The following is an 18,326-nucleotide window of genomic DNA, read 5'->3' as shown; positions in this document are numbered from 1 at the left end:
ATTTATTAAGGCCCTTTACTGGAAGTCTTGTAGGCTGAATGAATGAACTAACCTTTAATTACTAGAGGGGTCTTTGCCATTTTGAATTCTGTATTTGTTGGAACACTCCCCCTTGTCAATTTCACTTTTTTTTATACACTAGTGCAATGCTGCAGTGTTCAAATTACCATTCACTACAAGGAAGTAGCTATTGGAATTTAAAAAACAAACAAACAACAACCTCCATAATCAAAACATTTTTAATTAGTATTAGCTTTTTAAGACTTGCATTCTAGGCAATCTAAAATGTGGTCCAGAAATCACTGGTGGTCCAGTAAAAGATATTATCGCACCCCCTCTTTTCTGTCATCTCATTACATTTAGTTATTGTTTAGGCAGATTGGAGTCCAAACTACTATTGGCTATTAAGTGAACTTGGACAAATCACTTAATCATTTCTGCCTTAATTTCAAATCTGTAAAATGGTGCTAATGATACTTGTCCTCTAAACCATTTTGAGATCCTCAGATGAAAAATGTTCTTGCCCTCCTTGAAGTCTGACTGTACAAGTATTCTTCAGTAGGTAGCCAAGTCATTATGGAGACTAAGAAGCTTTTCTGTAGTTAACACTGAAGCTATTCTGGTAAGTCTTTTTTTCACCACTTTCCCTAAGAATGCTAAAATCAAAGTAGTCCACCTGAAACTGTACACACCATATTTGTCTGAGTTAGATTTTTATGCTGAACAGGCAAGGTATTTTATAGCTCTGAAGGTTCCAAAGCTCAGCTGAGTCATTTTATTAAATTTCCCAATGTGCTGCTGGCTCTTCATATCTCGGGAACAGATTTAGCTAAATCTCTGTAATATTTTACAAGCCAAAGAGCCCTTTCAGAACCAGTGAAAGACCGATATTACCACAAATACCAAAGCATAGTTAGAATCATAAAATATCAGGGTTGGAAGGGATCTCAGGAGGTCATCTAGTCCAATACCCTGCTCAAAGCAGGACCAATTCTCAACTAAATAGTCCCAGCCAGGGCTTTGTCAAGCCTGACCTTAAAGACCTCTAAGGAAGGAGATTCCTCCACCTCCCTAGGTAACCCGTTCCAGTGCTTAACCACCCTCCTAGTGAAAGTTTTTCCTAATATCCAACCAAGCCTTTCCCACTGCAACTTGAGACCATTACTCCTTGTTCTGTCATCTGGTACCACTGAGAACAGTCTAGATCCATCCTCTTTGGAACCCCCTTTCAAGTAGTTGAAAGCAGCTATCAAATCCCTCTTACATTCTTCTCTTCTGCTCTTACATTCTTCTATCTGCAGACAAATAAGCCCAGTCCTCAGCCTTCCTCATAATCATGTTCTACATTTTTGTTGCTCTTGCTGACTTCCCAGTTTTTCACACTTCTGTAGTAGTGAGGCCCAAACTGGAAACAGTCTCAGATGAGGCCTCACGAGTGCGAATAGAGGGAATGATCATCCCTACAATCTGATGCAAAGACTGCGTAACAGCCCAAAATGCATTAGCGTTCTTTCGCAAAGGGGAAACTAACTAATATCCAGTTCTCGCCACTGCCCTAGGTCAAGGGTCGAGAACCTTTCAGAAATGGATGAGCGAGTCTTATTTAATTCATTCTAATTAAGTTTCGCGTGCAGTAATAAATTTTAATGTTTTTAGAGGTCTCTTTCTGTAAGTCTATAATATATACTAAACTATTTGTTGTATGTAAAGTAAATAAGATTTTAGAATGTGTAAGAAGCTTCATTTAAAATTAAACTAAAATGCAAAGCCCCCCGGACAGTGGCCAGGCCCAGGCAGTGTGAGTGCCACTGAAAATCAGCTCACATGCCACTTCCACACATGCCATAGGTTGCTACCCCTGCCCTAGGTCCTTCCTCTGCAGAATTGCTGCTAGCCATCGGTCCCTAGTCTGTAGCAGTGCATGGATTCTTCCATCCTAAGTGCAGGATTCTACACTTGTCCTTGATGAACCTTATAGGTTCTTTTGGCCAGTCTCTAATTGTCTAGGTCTCTGTATGCTATCACTCCTCCCAGCGTATCTATCATCCTGCCCGTTTGGTGTCCTCTGAAATGCTGAGGTGCAGTACACGCATCCTCCCAGATCATTAATGAAGACATTGAACAAAACTGGCCAGGACGACCTTGGGCACTCTGCTTGATACTGGCTGCCATAGACATAAAACCATTAATCACTACCCATTGAGCCAATGATCTAGCCACTTTTATCCACATTCATCCATCCATACTTCTTTAACTCGCTGGCAAGAATACTGTGGGAGAACATATCAAAAGCTTTGCTAAAGTCAAAGGAATATCTATTGTGGACGCGCAAAACCGATTTTATAACATCGGTTTCGTAATATCGGTTTAAACTACTTCGAATTAATCGTGCAGTGTAGACGTAGCCTCAGTTAAAGGATATTCTATCACTAATACTGATCAGCAGGATTCTTCTGAAGTTAAGGTACTCACTATGCATGAACGGCTTGTATTCACTTTGCTCTGGGTTGAAACTTTCATTTCTGACTATCTTTGAGTTAACACTTTCTGCCATTTTTGCAGAGATTATTGAATTTATTCTGAAATCTACAGCACCTAGTTCAGGAAGCTTTCAGTAAACAATATTTGGGGCTACTTGTTGGGAGAAACATTACAGAACACTTCAAACAGTGTGTTTTTCTTTCAGTTGGATTACAAGGTTGGCTGGAAGAAACTGAAGGAAGTGTTCAGCATGGCTGGGGTGGTTGTTCGAGCTGACATACTAGAAGACAAAGATGGCAAAAGTCGTGGAATTGGCACTGTTACTTTTGAACAATCTATTGAAGCTGTTCAGGCTATATGTATCCTTTCTGAAGAAATTCTGCAATAGTGAAGCAAAGACCCTTAAAATGAGGTCTTCCTACGTACCAGACAAGACTTCCAGTCCATCAGGTCCCATCTGATTCCTCATGTGAAAGCAAATGGCAGACTAGTAGAATTGGCATTAGTTAAGAAACTCTGACAGTGCTTCTGTCTGTCTCACACTGAAATTAAGCACCATCATCTTGCCCCATGGTAATACATTGGCACCGGGTCATAGACACTGAGGAAACCGGTGAAGAAACCTAAGTGTAAATGAAACTTTATTTTTGTCTAGCTTAAGTAAACTGTTGACTTGAGGAAACAGGAATGTATTGGAAAGGGGCTCCATTTTGGAACAACATACTGCATATCTTTGGCTGGAAATGTACACAGCTGCCTCTTAGGTGTACCTAATAATTAAACATAATATTGATTTGCTAGAGGGGTTAATTTTAAATCCCTTTACCGGATGACCAGTGAGGGAGATTGAGGGAGAAGGGTTTGTGGCATTCTCTGTTTTGTGATGTATGAAGGTCTGGACCTTTTTAAACGTACTTGCTTTTTATACTGTAAACTCTGGTCCTGTCTTTCACTTTCTTGGAAGACAGCTAACAAGTGTGATAATCACAGATGGCAAGCAAGTGATCTTGATGCTGAGGGGAAACAAATTTTTATTCATATTTTTTTCTCTGTGAGCACTTGTAGCAAATAAAGGAAGAAAGGAATTTTACAATTCAACTTTTCAGTTAAAGGCTGAGCATTCAGAGTACTGTCTTCCAAATCAGGCATCCAGATAAAAGGGGGAAGACACGATTTGATAGCTATGATATTTTTAAGCTGGCTCACAATGGGAGGGTGGATTAGAGAATGGGGTGTATGTCAGGAATGAGGCTCATGTAAGACTAAGTACTCTAGCATCTTTTAGTAGAGGTACATGTGTCAAAATGGACATGTCGAAGGTTGAGTTTCAGGCCTGAGCAAAGTTGCTAAAGTTTCTGGAGTAGAGTTGATGTTCGGAGAAATTTAAATTGTCTTCTGTCTTTCAGATGCATAGTTTTTAATGAGACATAATGTCTTGCAAATTTAAGGTGCCACAAGTACTCCTAGTTCTTTTTGCTGATACAGACTAACACGGTTACCACTCTGAACCTGTCATAATGTCTTAAAGACTCTTTTGGTTAGGATTAAATATGTTTATAATCTTAATTTTTCCCAACCAAAAAACACTGATTAAGATACCTTTGAAACTTCAGCTGATGGATTTTAAGTTCCAGGGGGGGAGAGCAAGGATAGCCAGACCAATGCTTCAGAGGGAATGGGTGGAACAGGGCAATTATTGAATGATCCATCTCCTGTCATCCAGTCCCAGCTTCTGGCAGTCAGAAGTTTAGAGACACCCAGAGAGCAGTGGTGTGCCCCTTAACATCGTGGCTTATAGCCATTGATGGACCTATCCTTTATGAACCCAGCTATATTTTTGTGCTTCACAACATCCCTGGCAGTGAGTTCCACAGATTGTGTTGTGTGAAGAAGTAGTTCCTTATGTTCTAAACGTGCTGCCTGTTAATTTCATTGGGTGACTCCTGGGTTCTTGTGTTTATGTGAAAGGGTAAATAACACTTCCTTATTGACTTTGTCCACAACATTTATGATTTTATAGATGTCTGTCGTTTCTCCCATTAGTCAACTCTTTTCTAAACTGAACAGTCAGTCGTTTTAATCTGTCCTTGTGTGGTAGCTGTTCCATACCTCTAATCACTTTTGCCCTTCTCTGTGCTCTTCCAATTCTAATATCTTTTTTGAGATGGGACGGTCAGAACTGCATGCAGTATTCAAGGTATGGGTGTACTATGGATGTATGTAGTGGCATTGTGGTATTTTCTGTCTTTATCCATTTCCTAATGGTTCCTAACATTGTTAACCATTTTGACTTCTGCTGCACATTAAGCAGATGTTTTCAGAAAACTATCCACAATGACTCTAAGATCTTTCTTGAGCCATAAAAGCTAATATAGCCCTCATCATTTTGTATGTGTAGTTAGGATTGTTTTCCAGTGTGCATTACTCTGTATTTATCAACATTGAATTAATCTGCCATTTATTGCCAGTCACCTGGTCTAGTGAGATCCTTTTGTAACTCTCCACAGTCAGCATTGGATTTGAGTAATTTTTTATTGTCAGCAAACTATGCCACTTCACTGTTTACCCTTTTTTCCAGGTCAATTATGAATTTGTTGAACGGCACTGGTCCCAGTACAGATCCTTGTGGGGGGGACTCTGGTATTTATCTCTCGCCTCTACGAAAACTGAGCATTTATTCCTACCCTTTGTGTCCTATCTCTTAACTGGTTACTGATACACAAGTTACCAGTTATTTATTCCATGGCTGCCTATTTTGCTTAAGAGCCTCCCCGCTATGGGGTGGGGCTGATACACTGCCAGTCATTAACAGCAGTACAGCTTCAAACTTTGTTATTTTTAGCAGTAAGATTTTTGGACTAATATTTTGAAAAAAACATCTTTAACTTAAATATTAGCAATGTTCAATGGGCAGCTGCTTTTTGACAGACCAATGCATGTAAAAATGGTAAGTATATTCACAGTCCTCTTACTGTGTAATGTGATATCAGAACATGTGTTGGATATCTCATGGCTGGCATTCAAACTGTGGTCCATGGCACACTCACAATTTGAGAACCAAGCAATGTGTTAATCTCGTGTGGCAGAGGAAGGCAAGGAGAGAAATGGAGGTGTAACTGTGAGGATTGTTTCATCACATTTAGTTTGTAGGATGAGATGTGAGAGGTCATCAGACTCGTTAAGCGCTCAGAACTCTTCACCATCGTCCTGCTGCTTCAAACCCAGCCTAAAAGCGTAGGAAACACAAGCAGCTACCATAGAATGGTTGTGTGGCAGCATAACAGAAGCAAAGGATCAAATGAATCTGGATTTTGAATTGGTTTCATCACTCAAAGCTGGAATAACATTTTGTTTACTGGGACATATGTCTTATGGATAGGATTGCTGTTTGTAGAGCACCCTTGAGGACAGCGGCAATTGCTTTAACAGAATGCTTTAGTGCAGGTTAAAATAATTTTATTTACTCCATCAGCAAGCATCTAAACAATATAAATGCATTTGTATTGTTAGTGTAGCTAAATGCAGATTTCCAGGTTTCCCCTGTTGCTATTTCTCAAGTTGCATTGAGAAGGCTAAAGTGCCAGTGCCTTGCCCATAGAGAATTCTCTTCCTGGGTAATCCCCCAAAACATAACTTCAGGAAATGGCCATATTTATGAATTCCCTACTTGGCAGTAAGTCCATAGTACAGTTGTGGACATTGTTTGTTTTCCAGGAATTGTCATAGCTTTCAGAGGGTTGGTTCCATTAAAAGATGCTGCCAGTAATGTCATGTGTGGGATTTAACGCTGTTTATCTGTTTTCAGGATGAGCGAGCCTTTCCAAAGGGAGACTTCTTCCCTCCAGAACGACCCCAACAGCTTCCTCGTAAGTTTCTTTAAAACTAACACCTTGAATTTATGGCTTGCAGGAGTTCAGTTTGCTATACTGCAGGAATGGTGCAGGAAAGCCTCCTTGTCAAAGAGTGCCATAAAGCTGATATTGCTAGGTGAGGTGGGGGAGGGCTTTTATTCCAGGTACTCCCTAATACTCAAGGCAACAGGAGGGGTTAGCCTCTGTGGTTTGGGGATCCCTCAATCAGTTCTGGGTCAAAGGAAAGTCAAAATGGTGTCTGGAAACATTATGCCTCTTAAAGGAAGGAGGCTGGCTTTGTGCTTTGGATTCTATAGCATTCAAGTATCCACAGGGATGCATCTACAATCCCTAGTAAGTGCATCTGTATGTGAGAAGGAAGTTGGCTGTTTCCTTACCTTGGCTATNCCTATCCTTTATGAACCCAGCTATATTTTTGTGCTTCACAACATCCCTGGCAGTGAGTTCCACAGATTGTGTTGTGTGAAGAAGTAGTTCCTTATGTTCTAAACGTGCTGCCTGTTAATTTCATTGGGTGACTCCTGGGTTCTTGTGTTTATGTGAAAGGGTAAATAACACTTCCTTATTGACTTTGTCCACAACATTTATGATTTTATAGATGTCTGTCGTTTCTCCCATTAGTCAACTCTTTTCTAAACTGAACAGTCAGTCGTTTTAATCTGTCCTTGTGTGGTAGCTGTTCCATACCTCTAATCACTTTTGCCCTTCTCTGTGCTCTTCCAATTCTAATATCTTTTTTGAGATGGGACGGTCAGAACTGCATGCAGTATTCAAGGTATGGGTGTACTATGGATGTATGTAGTGGCATTGTGGTATTTTCTGTCTTTATCCATTTCCTAATGGTTCCTAACATTGTTAACCATTTTGACTTCTGCTGCACATTAAGCAGATGTTTTCAGAAAACTATCCACAATGACTCTAAGATCTTTCTTGAGCCATAAAAGCTAATATAGCCCTCATCATTTTGTATGTGTAGTTAGGATTGTTTTCCAGTGTGCATTACTCTGTATTTATCAACATTGAATTAATCTGCCATTTATTGCCAGTCACCTGGTCTAGTGAGATCCTTTTGTAACTCTCCACAGTCAGCATTGGATTTGAGTAATTTTTTATTGTCAGCAAACTATGCCACTTCACTGTTTACCCTTTTTTCCAGGTCAATTATGAATTTGTTGAACGGCACTGGTCCCAGTACAGATCCTTGTGGGGGGGACTCTGGTATTTATCTCTCGCCTCTACGAAAACTGAGCATTTATTCCTACCCTTTGTGTCCTATCTCTTAACTGGTTACTGATACACAAGTTACCAGTTATTTATTCCATGGCTGCCTATTTTGCTTAAGAGCCTCCCCGCTATGGGGTGGGGCTGATACACTGCCAGTCATTAACAGCAGTACAGCTTCAAACTTTGTTATTTTTAGCAGTAAGATTTTTGGACTAATATTTTGAAAAAAACATCTTTAACTTAAATATTAGCAATGTTCAATGGGCAGCTGCTTTTTGACAGACCAATGCATGTAAAAATGGTAAGTATATTCACAGTCCTCTTACTGTGTAATGTGATATCAGAACATGTGTTGGATATCTCATGGCTGGCATTCAAACTGTGGTCCATGGCACACTCACAATTTGAGAACCAAGCAATGTGTTAATCTCGTGTGGCAGAGGAAGGCAAGGAGAGAAATGGAGGTGTAACTGTGAGGATTGTTTCATCACATTTAGTTTGTAGGATGAGATGTGAGAGGTCATCAGACTCGTTAAGCGCTCAGAACTCTTCACCATCGTCCTGCTGCTTCAAACCCAGCCTAAAAGCGTAGGAAACACAAGCAGCTACCATAGAATGGTTGTGTGGCAGCATAACAGAAGCAAAGGATCAAATGAATCTGGATTTTGAATTGGTTTCATCACTCAAAGCTGGAATAACATTTTGTTTACTGGGACATATGTCTTATGGATAGGATTGCTGTTTGTAGAGCACCCTTGAGGACAGCGGCAATTGCTTTAACAGAATGCTTTAGTGCAGGTTAAAATAATTTTATTTACTCCATCAGCAAGCATCTAAACAATATAAATGCATTTGTATTGTTAGTGTAGCTAAATGCAGATTTCCAGGTTTCCCCTGTTGCTATTTCTCAAGTTGCATTGAGAAGGCTAAAGTGCCAGTGCCTTGCCCATAGAGAATTCTCTTCCTGGGTAATCCCCCAAAACATAACTTCAGGAAATGGCCATATTTATGAATTCCCTACTTGGCAGTAAGTCCATAGTACAGTTGTGGACATTGTTTGTTTTCCAGGAATTGTCATAGCTTTCAGAGGGTTGGTTCCATTAAAAGATGCTGCCAGTAATGTCATGTGTGGGATTTAACGCTGTTTATCTGTTTTCAGGATGAGCGAGCCTTTCCAAAGGGAGACTTCTTCCCTCCAGAACGACCCCAACAGCTTCCTCGTAAGTTTCTTTAAAACTAACACCTTGAATTTATGGCTTGCAGGAGTTCAGTTTGCTATACTGCAGGAATGGTGCAGGAAAGCCTCCTTGTCAAAGAGTGCCATAAAGCTGATATTGCTAGGTGAGGTGGGGGAGGGCTTTTATTCCAGGTACTCCCTAATACTCAAGGCAACAGGAGGGGTTAGCCTCTGTGGTTTGGGGATCCCTCAATCAGTTCTGGGTCAAAGGAAAGTCAAAATGGTGTCTGGAAACATTATGCCTCTTAAAGGAAGGAGGCTGGCTTTGTGCTTTGGATTCTATAGCATTCAAGTATCCACAGGGATGCATCTACAATCCCTAGTAAGTGCATCTGTATGTGAGAAGGAAGTTGGCTGTTTCCTTACCTTGGCTATTTAATGATCAAGAACAATACTCTGAAAAGGATGAGATGTTCCCCACTGGATTCCCACTGATCTCAAACGGAGGGGTGTTAACTTTTATATTAACTCATTTCTTATCCTCCATCATCCAAAAGTAAACGTTCATTCTTTTTTCCATCTTGCTGTTTAGAAGAGTTTCAGCTCTTGCATGAGGGCTGACCTTTGAAAGTACCTAAATGGGGATTGGGAGGGAGATGCTTGAGGAAGTAGAGAGAGGTGGTATTGCACCACCTATCATTGCTATTTCAGATCCAACTTCAGAGCTTCGAGAGTTCCCACTTAAGTGCTAGAAATACAGACCCAAGAGTGGGAATCCACTGAGATCTTCAGAACAAAATAGAAATTTTGTCACTTTAAGAACAAAACTTGCTATCATCTCTGCCTCCCCCCAAAAATTACTTTTTTCTGTAGATGGGCTTGGTGGCATTGGCATGGGATTAGGACCAGGAGGACAGCCTATTGATGCAAATCATTTAAACAAAGGCATGGTAATGCCCAACATGGGACCTGGAGGTAAGAAAATCACACTTCTTACTGTGTATGTGTGCTTCATTAAGTCTTTTCCCTAGCTTTTCATATGACCTAGGGTTGCTGCATTCCAGTAAAGAGAACCCAAAACATGCTTCAAAAAATCCAAACTGCTGAAGTATTTTTCCTCCGTGATGATCCAAACTAGAGTGAATTTACGTACCACCTTAAATTCTAAATGAATAGATGGAACATCAAGCTCACATACCACCCGCAGTACATATACCACACTTTGGTAACCCCTGGTTCTTGTACACTAGGAGCAAACAGTGCAAGGGGATGTTAAACTTTCAAAGTAGTCTTCTATTGAAAACTTCTTAATGAGTTTGGAAAGCCTTTTGATTTCAGAAATCTACATTTAGACTTCTAACTACTTGATACAGTGTTCCCTCTAATCAGTATTCCTCTATGGTAATATTCTGAGGTGGGATTGTTTGTGCTTCGGTCAGGCTTTCTTTTTATGTCCAGTAGGGAAGTGGCACTTCACCTGAAGCTATAATGCTTCTTGTAAAAATAGAATACAGAAGTTCCAAGTCAGATACCTGAAGGTGTTGTATTTCAAAGTATTGTCATAATTCGTAAGTGATTTGTGGCTTCCTACTAAATACCAAACATCAGTAACTGATGATTTGACCTCCATTTAGAATCCATAATTCTAAGTTGCCTGGAAAATGAATACTGGATTCATTACATGCTACTGTGAAAGAACCAGCTAATGAAGTTGCATTTCTAACAACTTTCAATTTGAGTATGCTCATGATTTTTCTGCTGTTTTGTCCTTTTAGAAAGGATTCCATGTCATCTTCTCCCCAAAGAGCTCTTGTTAGTAGATCCGCTCGTTCACTGCTTTTCTCAGTATAAGCTTTTAAACCAAAATCTAAGTCTGCATTCCTGCAAAGTAACTTGAGAAGCTGAAACATCAGACTGATTGTGTTCATGTGTAATTCCATCTATAAATAACGCTTTCTTTTTTTATTTTGAGGAATGGGAATGGAAGGCATGGGCTTTGGAATAAATAAAATGGGAGGTAAGCTACTGTATATGCATTTCTGAAGTGCAAATAGCTTTTTCATATATAGATGTATCTTTATCTGTCTTTGGTATTAGCTAACATTTACGTAGGCTGACATCTCCCTGGAAGTACCTTAATTTAGGAAGAATAATGCCAGATAAGCATTTGTTTACTTGGAAACAGTCACTGAGTCAGTAGTGACCCTTGTTTTTAAAGCAGTAATAAATTACCATATGTGTGCTAATAGGTATTGTGCTCCTGGAGGAGTGAGATTTTCAGATGAAATATAAACCAAGATGTTAACCAATTTTGACTCTTAACTGCTGCTGGATATTTACAAAAGTTAGAGCATGGGCTTGTGGCCATATTCCATCTTGAGACTAAACTGAACAGTTCCATTACAAGGAATTTCTTGTTAATGCTAGTTTTAATTTTGTAAACATTTCTTTATGCCTCCAAGGTGTACCGTTTTGAGATGGCATTTTACATGTGGCTGCTTTTCCTAGAATATTCCTAGCAATATTACCAAAGAGTAAATAGGTGGAATAACACATTCTGATCTAGTGTGGTGACTTATTTGAAATGCTTTTTTTAATGTCACCTTTATCTTAGAGATACTATAATTTATTTCAGGAATGGAGGGTCCTTTTGGTGGCATAGACAACCTGGGTCGTTTTCCATCTGGAATGAATATGGGCAGAATGAGTGGTGAGGCACTGATTCCTACATTATAGACCCCCAGCCTCAGTAGATGTCTTATCATGGAACTCTTCAAATTTGGATAGTCTAATTGGATGAGTAATGATTGGCAATTCTGTTGGAGCATTGTATGCTGTAAGGCTACCTACAAATAAAGGAGAAGAACACAATTCCTTTATTTTGTGCAAAGAGAACCTGAAAGCTTTATTTTTTTGCTTGTTTTTACCACTTGCCATAACAGCAGTGTCAAGTTTAACTTTTGTTGTAGGTCTCCCTGGAAAAAACTGGAGTTTTCTCAATCTTTTCTTGTTGGAATGGGAGTGATGCATCTTCAACAAATCTCATTTTTCCACTTGTTAAAGATGCCAACAAACAGTTCCAACCACCTTGATTAAAAATTCCTTTCCCCTCTCAAGTTTCACTTGTGATAGCCCTTTTTACTCAGTTCCCTAGTCTTCTGGGATGGATAAGACCTTATCTTCACATGTAAATAAAATTAGGGAAACCTTTGAGTTTTGAGAACTGATTCAGCCTTTCTTTATTCATCATGAGGAAGCAAAAATGATCACCATCAATCTTTCCCTTGGAGAGTCACACTTAAAAATAAACTTGTTTGCTCTTATGGGGTATGAAACAGCCTAAAATTTCCAGAGCTTTTCCTGACAACTTTCTAACACTGAAATATGAAATCCTAACTTTGAGGAAATCTTGGCTAGCTCTTGAGATGACCTGGATAGAGTGATATTACAGTTGTACCTGAAAAGGTCTGGCTCCCTCCTCATCGTAAGTAGGTTGAGAGAGGAGTGTTGATGTTCTGTTAAGGGACAGAGCAGGAGCTTGAGTTAGTCCTATGTAATCCATAGATACATGTCCTCCAAACACCTTGCCAAAATCCACTAGGAAAAGGAACTGCAAAGACCTGAAATTTCAAAGTGTGGGTGTGGGTGTAAAAGCAAGCAAGCAAACAAAAAACTCCACGTGTGTGGGGTTCTATATCTCTAAGAAGCAGTATATGGCAAAACACTTCTCTCTTGTAATATTTTAGCACGTGAACTGTGAAACATGTTCTCTTCAAAATGTCTAAGTTGCCCTGGAAATACACTAACTTAATACTTTCTGCAGAGATGGATCGTGCAATGGGTGGAGGATTTGACAGAGACTTTGGAAGAAATGAGATGGGAATGTCTCGTAGTTTTGGAGACACCCTGGATAGGGGAATAGGTAAGTAAATAAAGGCTGTATTTGTGCTGTGTGCTATTCATCTGAATTGTGCTCACAATAGTGACAAGTAATTTTAGGAATAATCTCTTCTACTGTGTTATGAGCATCTAGTTGCAACTTTGACTAAAATTTAGTGTACTCTCTAAAATGTATTTGAAACCATGCCTTTTGAGAAACTAAGGGTACATCTACAGTATGAAATTAATTTGAAGTTATTTTATTCAAATTTCCTGAATCGAGTTCATACATTCAATGTTGTGTCCCCACTAAACTGCCTGAATTCGGCGGAGTGTGTCTACAGTACTGAGGCTAGCATCAAATGGTGAGTGTTGCACTGCGGTAGCTATCCCACAGTTCCCGCAGTCTCTGCGCCCATTGGAATTGTGGGTTAAGCTCCCAGTGCATGATGGGGCAGAAACATTCTCGTGGATTTTTCTGGGTGTGTGCTGTCACTTGCTCCTCCCTCCATGAAAGCTGTGGCGGATGCCATGCTGCCAGCAGACTTTTCCACCACTTTTTCCATGTTGTCTGTCCTGGGCTCCCATGGAAGCTACAGAAGGCAACAATTCCCTGTTGTTTCTCGGCCGTCGTGTACAGAGCCGCACAGAAAGCAGCGGAAGCTGTCCTGGGCTCCTGTGGAAGCTACAGAAGACAACCATTTACCACCTTTTATTGGCCATCTTGAACCGAACAGCTAATTTTGTGCCCTTTTTCAAGGATTACCCATGCAGGTGCCATTGCGCGGCAAACATGGAGCCCGCTCAGATTTCTGCTGCAGTTTTGACCATTGTAAATACCTCACACATTATCCAGCAATATGTTCAGTACCTGCAAAACCGGACGAAGAAGCGACAACAGTGTGATTACTGTATTGATGAGGACATGGACACAGACGTTCCTAGATGCACGGCATGTGGCGTTTGGGAGATCATGGTGGCATTGGGCCAAGTTCATCCCGTGGAACGCTGATTCTGGGCCTGGGAAACAAGCACAGACTGGTGGGACCACATAGTGTCGCAGGTCTGGGATGATTCCCAGTGGCTGTGAAACTTGTATGCATAGGGCCACTTCCATGGAGCTTTGTGACTTGCTGTCCCCTGCCCTGAAGCGCAAAGACACCAAAATGAGAGCAGCCCTCACCATTGAGAAGCGAGTGGCTATAGCACTGTGGAAGCTTGCAACACCCGACAGCTGCTGGTCAGTCGGAATTCGTTTTGGAGTGGGCAAATCTACTGTAGGGGCTGCTATGCTTCAAGTAGCCAACGCAGTCTTTGAGCAGCTGCTATCAAGGATAGTGACTTTTTGGGAAATGTGCAGACCACTGTGGATGGCATTAATGCACTGGGTTTCCCTAACTGCAGCGGGGCGATAGACGGAACACATATCCCAGTCTTGGCCCCAGCACACCGTTGCAGCCAGTACATAAACTCCAAGGGGTACTTTTCCATGGTGCTGCAAGCACTGGTGGATCACAAGGGACGTTTCACCAACATCAACGTGGGATGGCCAGGAAAAGTGCACAATGCTCACATCTTCAGGAACTGTGGTCTGTTTGAACAGCTGCAGGAAGAGACTTACTTCCTAGACCAGAAAATTGCTGTTGGGGATGTTGAAATGCGTATAGTTATCCTTGGGGACCCAGCCTACCCCTTAATGCCATGGCTCCTGAAGCCGTACACAGGCACCCTGGACAGTTCAACTATAGACTGAGCAAGTGCAGAATGGTGGTGGAGTGTGCTCTTGGATGTCTGAAAGGGCGCTGGCACAAGTTTACTGACTTGGTTAGATCTCAGCACAACCAGTATTCCAAGTGTAATTGCTGCTTGTTGAGTGCTCCACAATCTCTGTGAGCGTAAGGGGGAGACTTTTATGACGGGGTGGGAGGTTGAGGCAACTTGCCTGGCTCCAGTTTCACACAGCTAGACAACAGGGTGATTAGAAGAGCGCAGCAGGGCACGCTGCATATCAGAGAAGCTTTGAAAGCCAGTTTCATGACTGGCCAGGCTACGGTGTGACAGTTGTGTGTGTTTCTCTTGAAGTTACCCTCACCCTATATATATGAAAGGAAATAAACTCAAAATTGTTTTAAAAACTGTTCTTCATTGAGCGCATTGAGAGAAATTAGCAGCTAGACTGGGGGTGGGGGATTGGGTTAGGGGGGTGGAGGAGGAGGGGAAAAACAAGTCAAGAAACCAAATCAAAAGTTCGCATATGCCAGCTTTCTGGTGCTTGAGCAATCCTCTGGGGTTGAGTGTGTGGGTCCCCGTAGCCTCCCCCCTCGTGTTCTTGGGCATCTGTGTGAGGAGGAGTTTGATTATACAGGGGCTGCAGTGGCAGTCTGTGGTCTTGCTGCCTTTCCTGCATTAGATCCACCATACAGCGGAGCATGTCAGTTTGCTCCCCCATGAGCTTGACTATAGCGTCCTGTCTGCTCTCATCGCGCGCCTCCCTCCTCTCTTCGTGTTCCTGTAATGCTTTATGGGACTCCGCAATTGTTTGCCTCCATGCATTCAGCTGGGCCCTATCAGTGCGAGAGGATTGCATGAGCTCGGCAAACATGTCCTCCCAAGTTCGTTTTTTCCGCCTTCTAACCTGGACCAGCCCGGAGGCCAATAACATTGAATTATGTCCACAATACCTTTAACCCAGGATTACGATCTCAATTTAAGCGCTATTCCACTTGCCGAGGTGGAGAACAGAAATTGAATTAAAGAGCCCTTTAAATTGGAAAAAAAAAATTGGTCTTGTGGACAGGATCTTTTTTTTCTGAACTAACTCGGCTAATTCCGAAATACCAGGCTAGTGTAGACCAGGCCTAAGTGTTCTCATGAGCTGTATGGGAGGTATCCAGACTGAGTGGTTCTTCAAGTGATTACATGTGTGCATTCTGCACACAGTCAGTCATAGAGAATTTTTCCCTCAGTGATAATACCTGTTGGCCTGACTCAAGTGCTCTCTGCTGCTGCATACCATTTTGTGCTGGTATAAAGAGCCACTCTACTTCCTCCGTACCACCTAAGACCACTCTCATTACCTGTTCACTGTGCTCCTTTGGGCCTGTCAGCAGCTTGTTGAGTTTTCAGAAAAGTATGACAGTGGTAGCTGCTTTTCCGAGGAGACTCCGAGTACAAGTCTGCCCTGCCCTGGATGACTGGCTAGTCAGAGGCCAGTCCAGGGTTCAGGTACTGTCAAGTCTATCTCTCATTTAGTGAATTTGTAAAACCCTGGATCTACTGATCGACTTAGAAAAAGCTACTTTGCCCAGATAAGAGGATAGAGTTCATAGGAGCAGTGCTAGACTCTACTCAGGCCAGGTTCCAAACGGCTCGATTTCTTGTTGCTGATCTCAGTGCTTACCAACAACAGCTCAAAACTGTGTGAGGCGCTGGGGCATATGACACATACATAGTTCAGCGTGCCAGCCTACATCTCAGGACTCTTCAGAGCTGTCTGACCTCTGTTTATTCATCAAATCTTCAACATCAGAACTCTCTGCTAAATGTGCCCTCTTGAGTATTGACTTCTCTAGACTGGTGAACAAACCTAGTCAGTGTTTGTGCAGGTGTTGCCTTTGTCCGCCCTCAATCTTTGCTGAGGGACATGTCTGCCCTGGGGTGAGCGGCTCATCTGTTCCCCTCCATACTCAGGTTTTATGCCCCTCAAGGGGACCTCGCTCTATATATCAGCAGCAGGGACCATGGAAAAGTCTGTTCTCTGACAACACAGTGACAATCTTTTACTTCAGCAGGCAGGGAAGAGCTTGCTCTTCCCCACTGCGTCAAGTCAGAAATGGAATACTGGAGCGCCAGTTCAATCATTCTTGAAGCCTCTTACCTTCTAGGGCACAGAATGAATGGGCAGACTGCCAAAGTGGATCATTTACAAGTCCTCCATGAGTGGTCTCTCCGACCAGATGTAGCCAGATGCATTTTCCAGAGAAGAGGAATTCTCACGTAGGTTTACTTGCAACCAAAACCCAACAGGAAATGCCATCAATTTTCTGTCTAGCAGGTGGCAGTCCCATTTCCATCAGACACTTTCCTGATACCCTGGATAAACCCTACTATGCTTTCCCAATTCCACTCTTACAGTGTTGCTAAAGATCAAACTGGATCATGCCATCTATGTTAATAGCCCCAGAGTGGCCCCAGCAGCACTGGTTCCCCACTCCCCCAGACCTGTCACTGGAGACTGTGATTTTGTTTCCATTGGACCTAAACTTAAGCTCACAAGATCATAGTCAGCTCTTGCACCCAAACCTATGGGCAGGAACTTTAACAGCCTGGACACTCTATGGCTAAATCCTAGACGAGTCTGTGAACTTGCTCCAAGCAGATGACTTGTTGAATAGTAGAAAGTCCTCCATGTTGAAGTGGAAGTGTTTTTTCTATCTTATGCCAATGCAGTCCTCAATTGAGCATCTCGTGGATAACTTACTGCACCTAAAACATCAGGGTTTGGCAATTAGTTCTCACTTAGTAGCGGTATCAGCTTTCCATCCTCACGTGGACAAACGTTCTATATTTTCTAATGATATAACAATGAGATTTTTGAGGGTCCATCCTAGTCCATTTAGAGCTCATTGTTATGGCCTAGTAAAATCTACATTTTTTTAAACAAACACATTCCCATTATTTTGAGATATACAGAGCTTGTATGTGGAAATCATTTCACACTTTCATAACATATCATGCATTGGATATGGCATCAAATTCCAGCGTAGTAGAACGGTACTCTAATCCTTGTGCAAGTAGAACTCCACATCACTCCATCCAGTTTACTTTGTTGCTGCCAGACTGTCCCAAGAGTGGGAATATGCAGAGGACACTTGAAGAAATTAAGATAGGTTACTTGTAACTGGAGTTCTCTGAGAGGGACTCTGCATATTCACACCCCCTCACCCGTTCCCTGTCCCTGTGGAGTCCAAATTAAAATACCGTAATTTTTCTGCTGTCAGAGAACTCTGGTTACAAGTAACCAACCTTCATTTTAAATTAGTTCACGTGGTTAGCAGGTAGATTTTAAACATCAGTGAAAGGATGTGAACCACTCTGATCCACCTATGTACTGCCTTTACCTTAGCTTATGTTAGTTGAAATTTTATAGTTAATAGTTTTTAGAATAAGTTTAGTTTAGATTTACACTGGATCGTAAATTTAAAGGCAGCTTTATTGTTCAGTATGCACGATCCCAGTGTGAAGAAACACTAGTTCAAGCGGTGCAGCTGGCATCTCATGCAGATATCGGATGTCTGAAATGATTCAGGGAGAACCATTCCCTGGCACACTGTGCTATCTGTACCACATTTGCACCTCAGGCCCAGAAAGACCAAATAAACTTCAGGCTCTTTTATTACTGTTCAAATTTTGTGGTGTACTGTAATGCCAGCACTGTTTTCAAAAATGTCAGACTACATCAGCATCTCGTTCTTCAACATAATCATTCTTCAGAAATATTGGGAAGTTGTAAATGAGCCTGAGCCCAAACATGCCTTTTTCCCCTCTGAGCCACAATCGGGTTCAAATTTCTCTTAAGATACAAATGAGCATGCAACATTTAAATACCATGAGCTTATCCCTTCGTAATCAAACACACCTGCTAGCTGAGACTACTCCCTAGGCATGAGCTGAAGATGTTCGCTGTCAGCAGT

General features: G+C 41.7%; 1 protein-coding gene across 2 annotated transcripts in view; it reads left to right on the top strand.

Moving 5' to 3' along the window:
- The window catches only part of HNRNPM (heterogeneous nuclear ribonucleoprotein M), a 30,327-nt gene that overhangs the window by 8,108 nt on the left and 3,893 nt on the right, over nt 1-18,326 (top strand). Inside the window, exons 3-9 of one of the 2 annotated variants that reach the window (XM_075070814.1) lie at nt 2,687-2,840; nt 5,379-5,428; nt 6,287-6,347; nt 9,628-9,729; nt 10,727-10,771; nt 11,390-11,464; nt 12,578-12,676. In XM_075070814.1, coding sequence (XP_074926915.1) covers nt 2,687-2,840; nt 5,379-5,428; nt 6,287-6,347; nt 9,628-9,729; nt 10,727-10,771; nt 11,390-11,464; nt 12,578-12,676 — 586 coding nt within the window. The remainder of the gene's footprint in view (nt 1-2,686; nt 2,841-5,378; nt 5,429-6,286; nt 6,348-9,627; nt 9,730-10,726; nt 10,772-11,389; nt 11,465-12,577; nt 12,677-18,326) is intronic. The other variant, XM_075070813.1, reaches the window with a different exon arrangement.

The sequence above is a fragment of the Chelonoidis abingdonii genome, chromosome 11, assembly GCF_003597395.2.
Source record: "Chelonoidis abingdonii isolate Lonesome George chromosome 11, CheloAbing_2.0, whole genome shotgun sequence".
In the NCBI taxonomy this organism is placed as follows: domain Eukaryota; kingdom Metazoa; phylum Chordata; order Testudines; family Testudinidae; genus Chelonoidis; species Chelonoidis abingdonii.
This window is presented reverse-complemented; position numbering and strand designations above follow the sequence as displayed.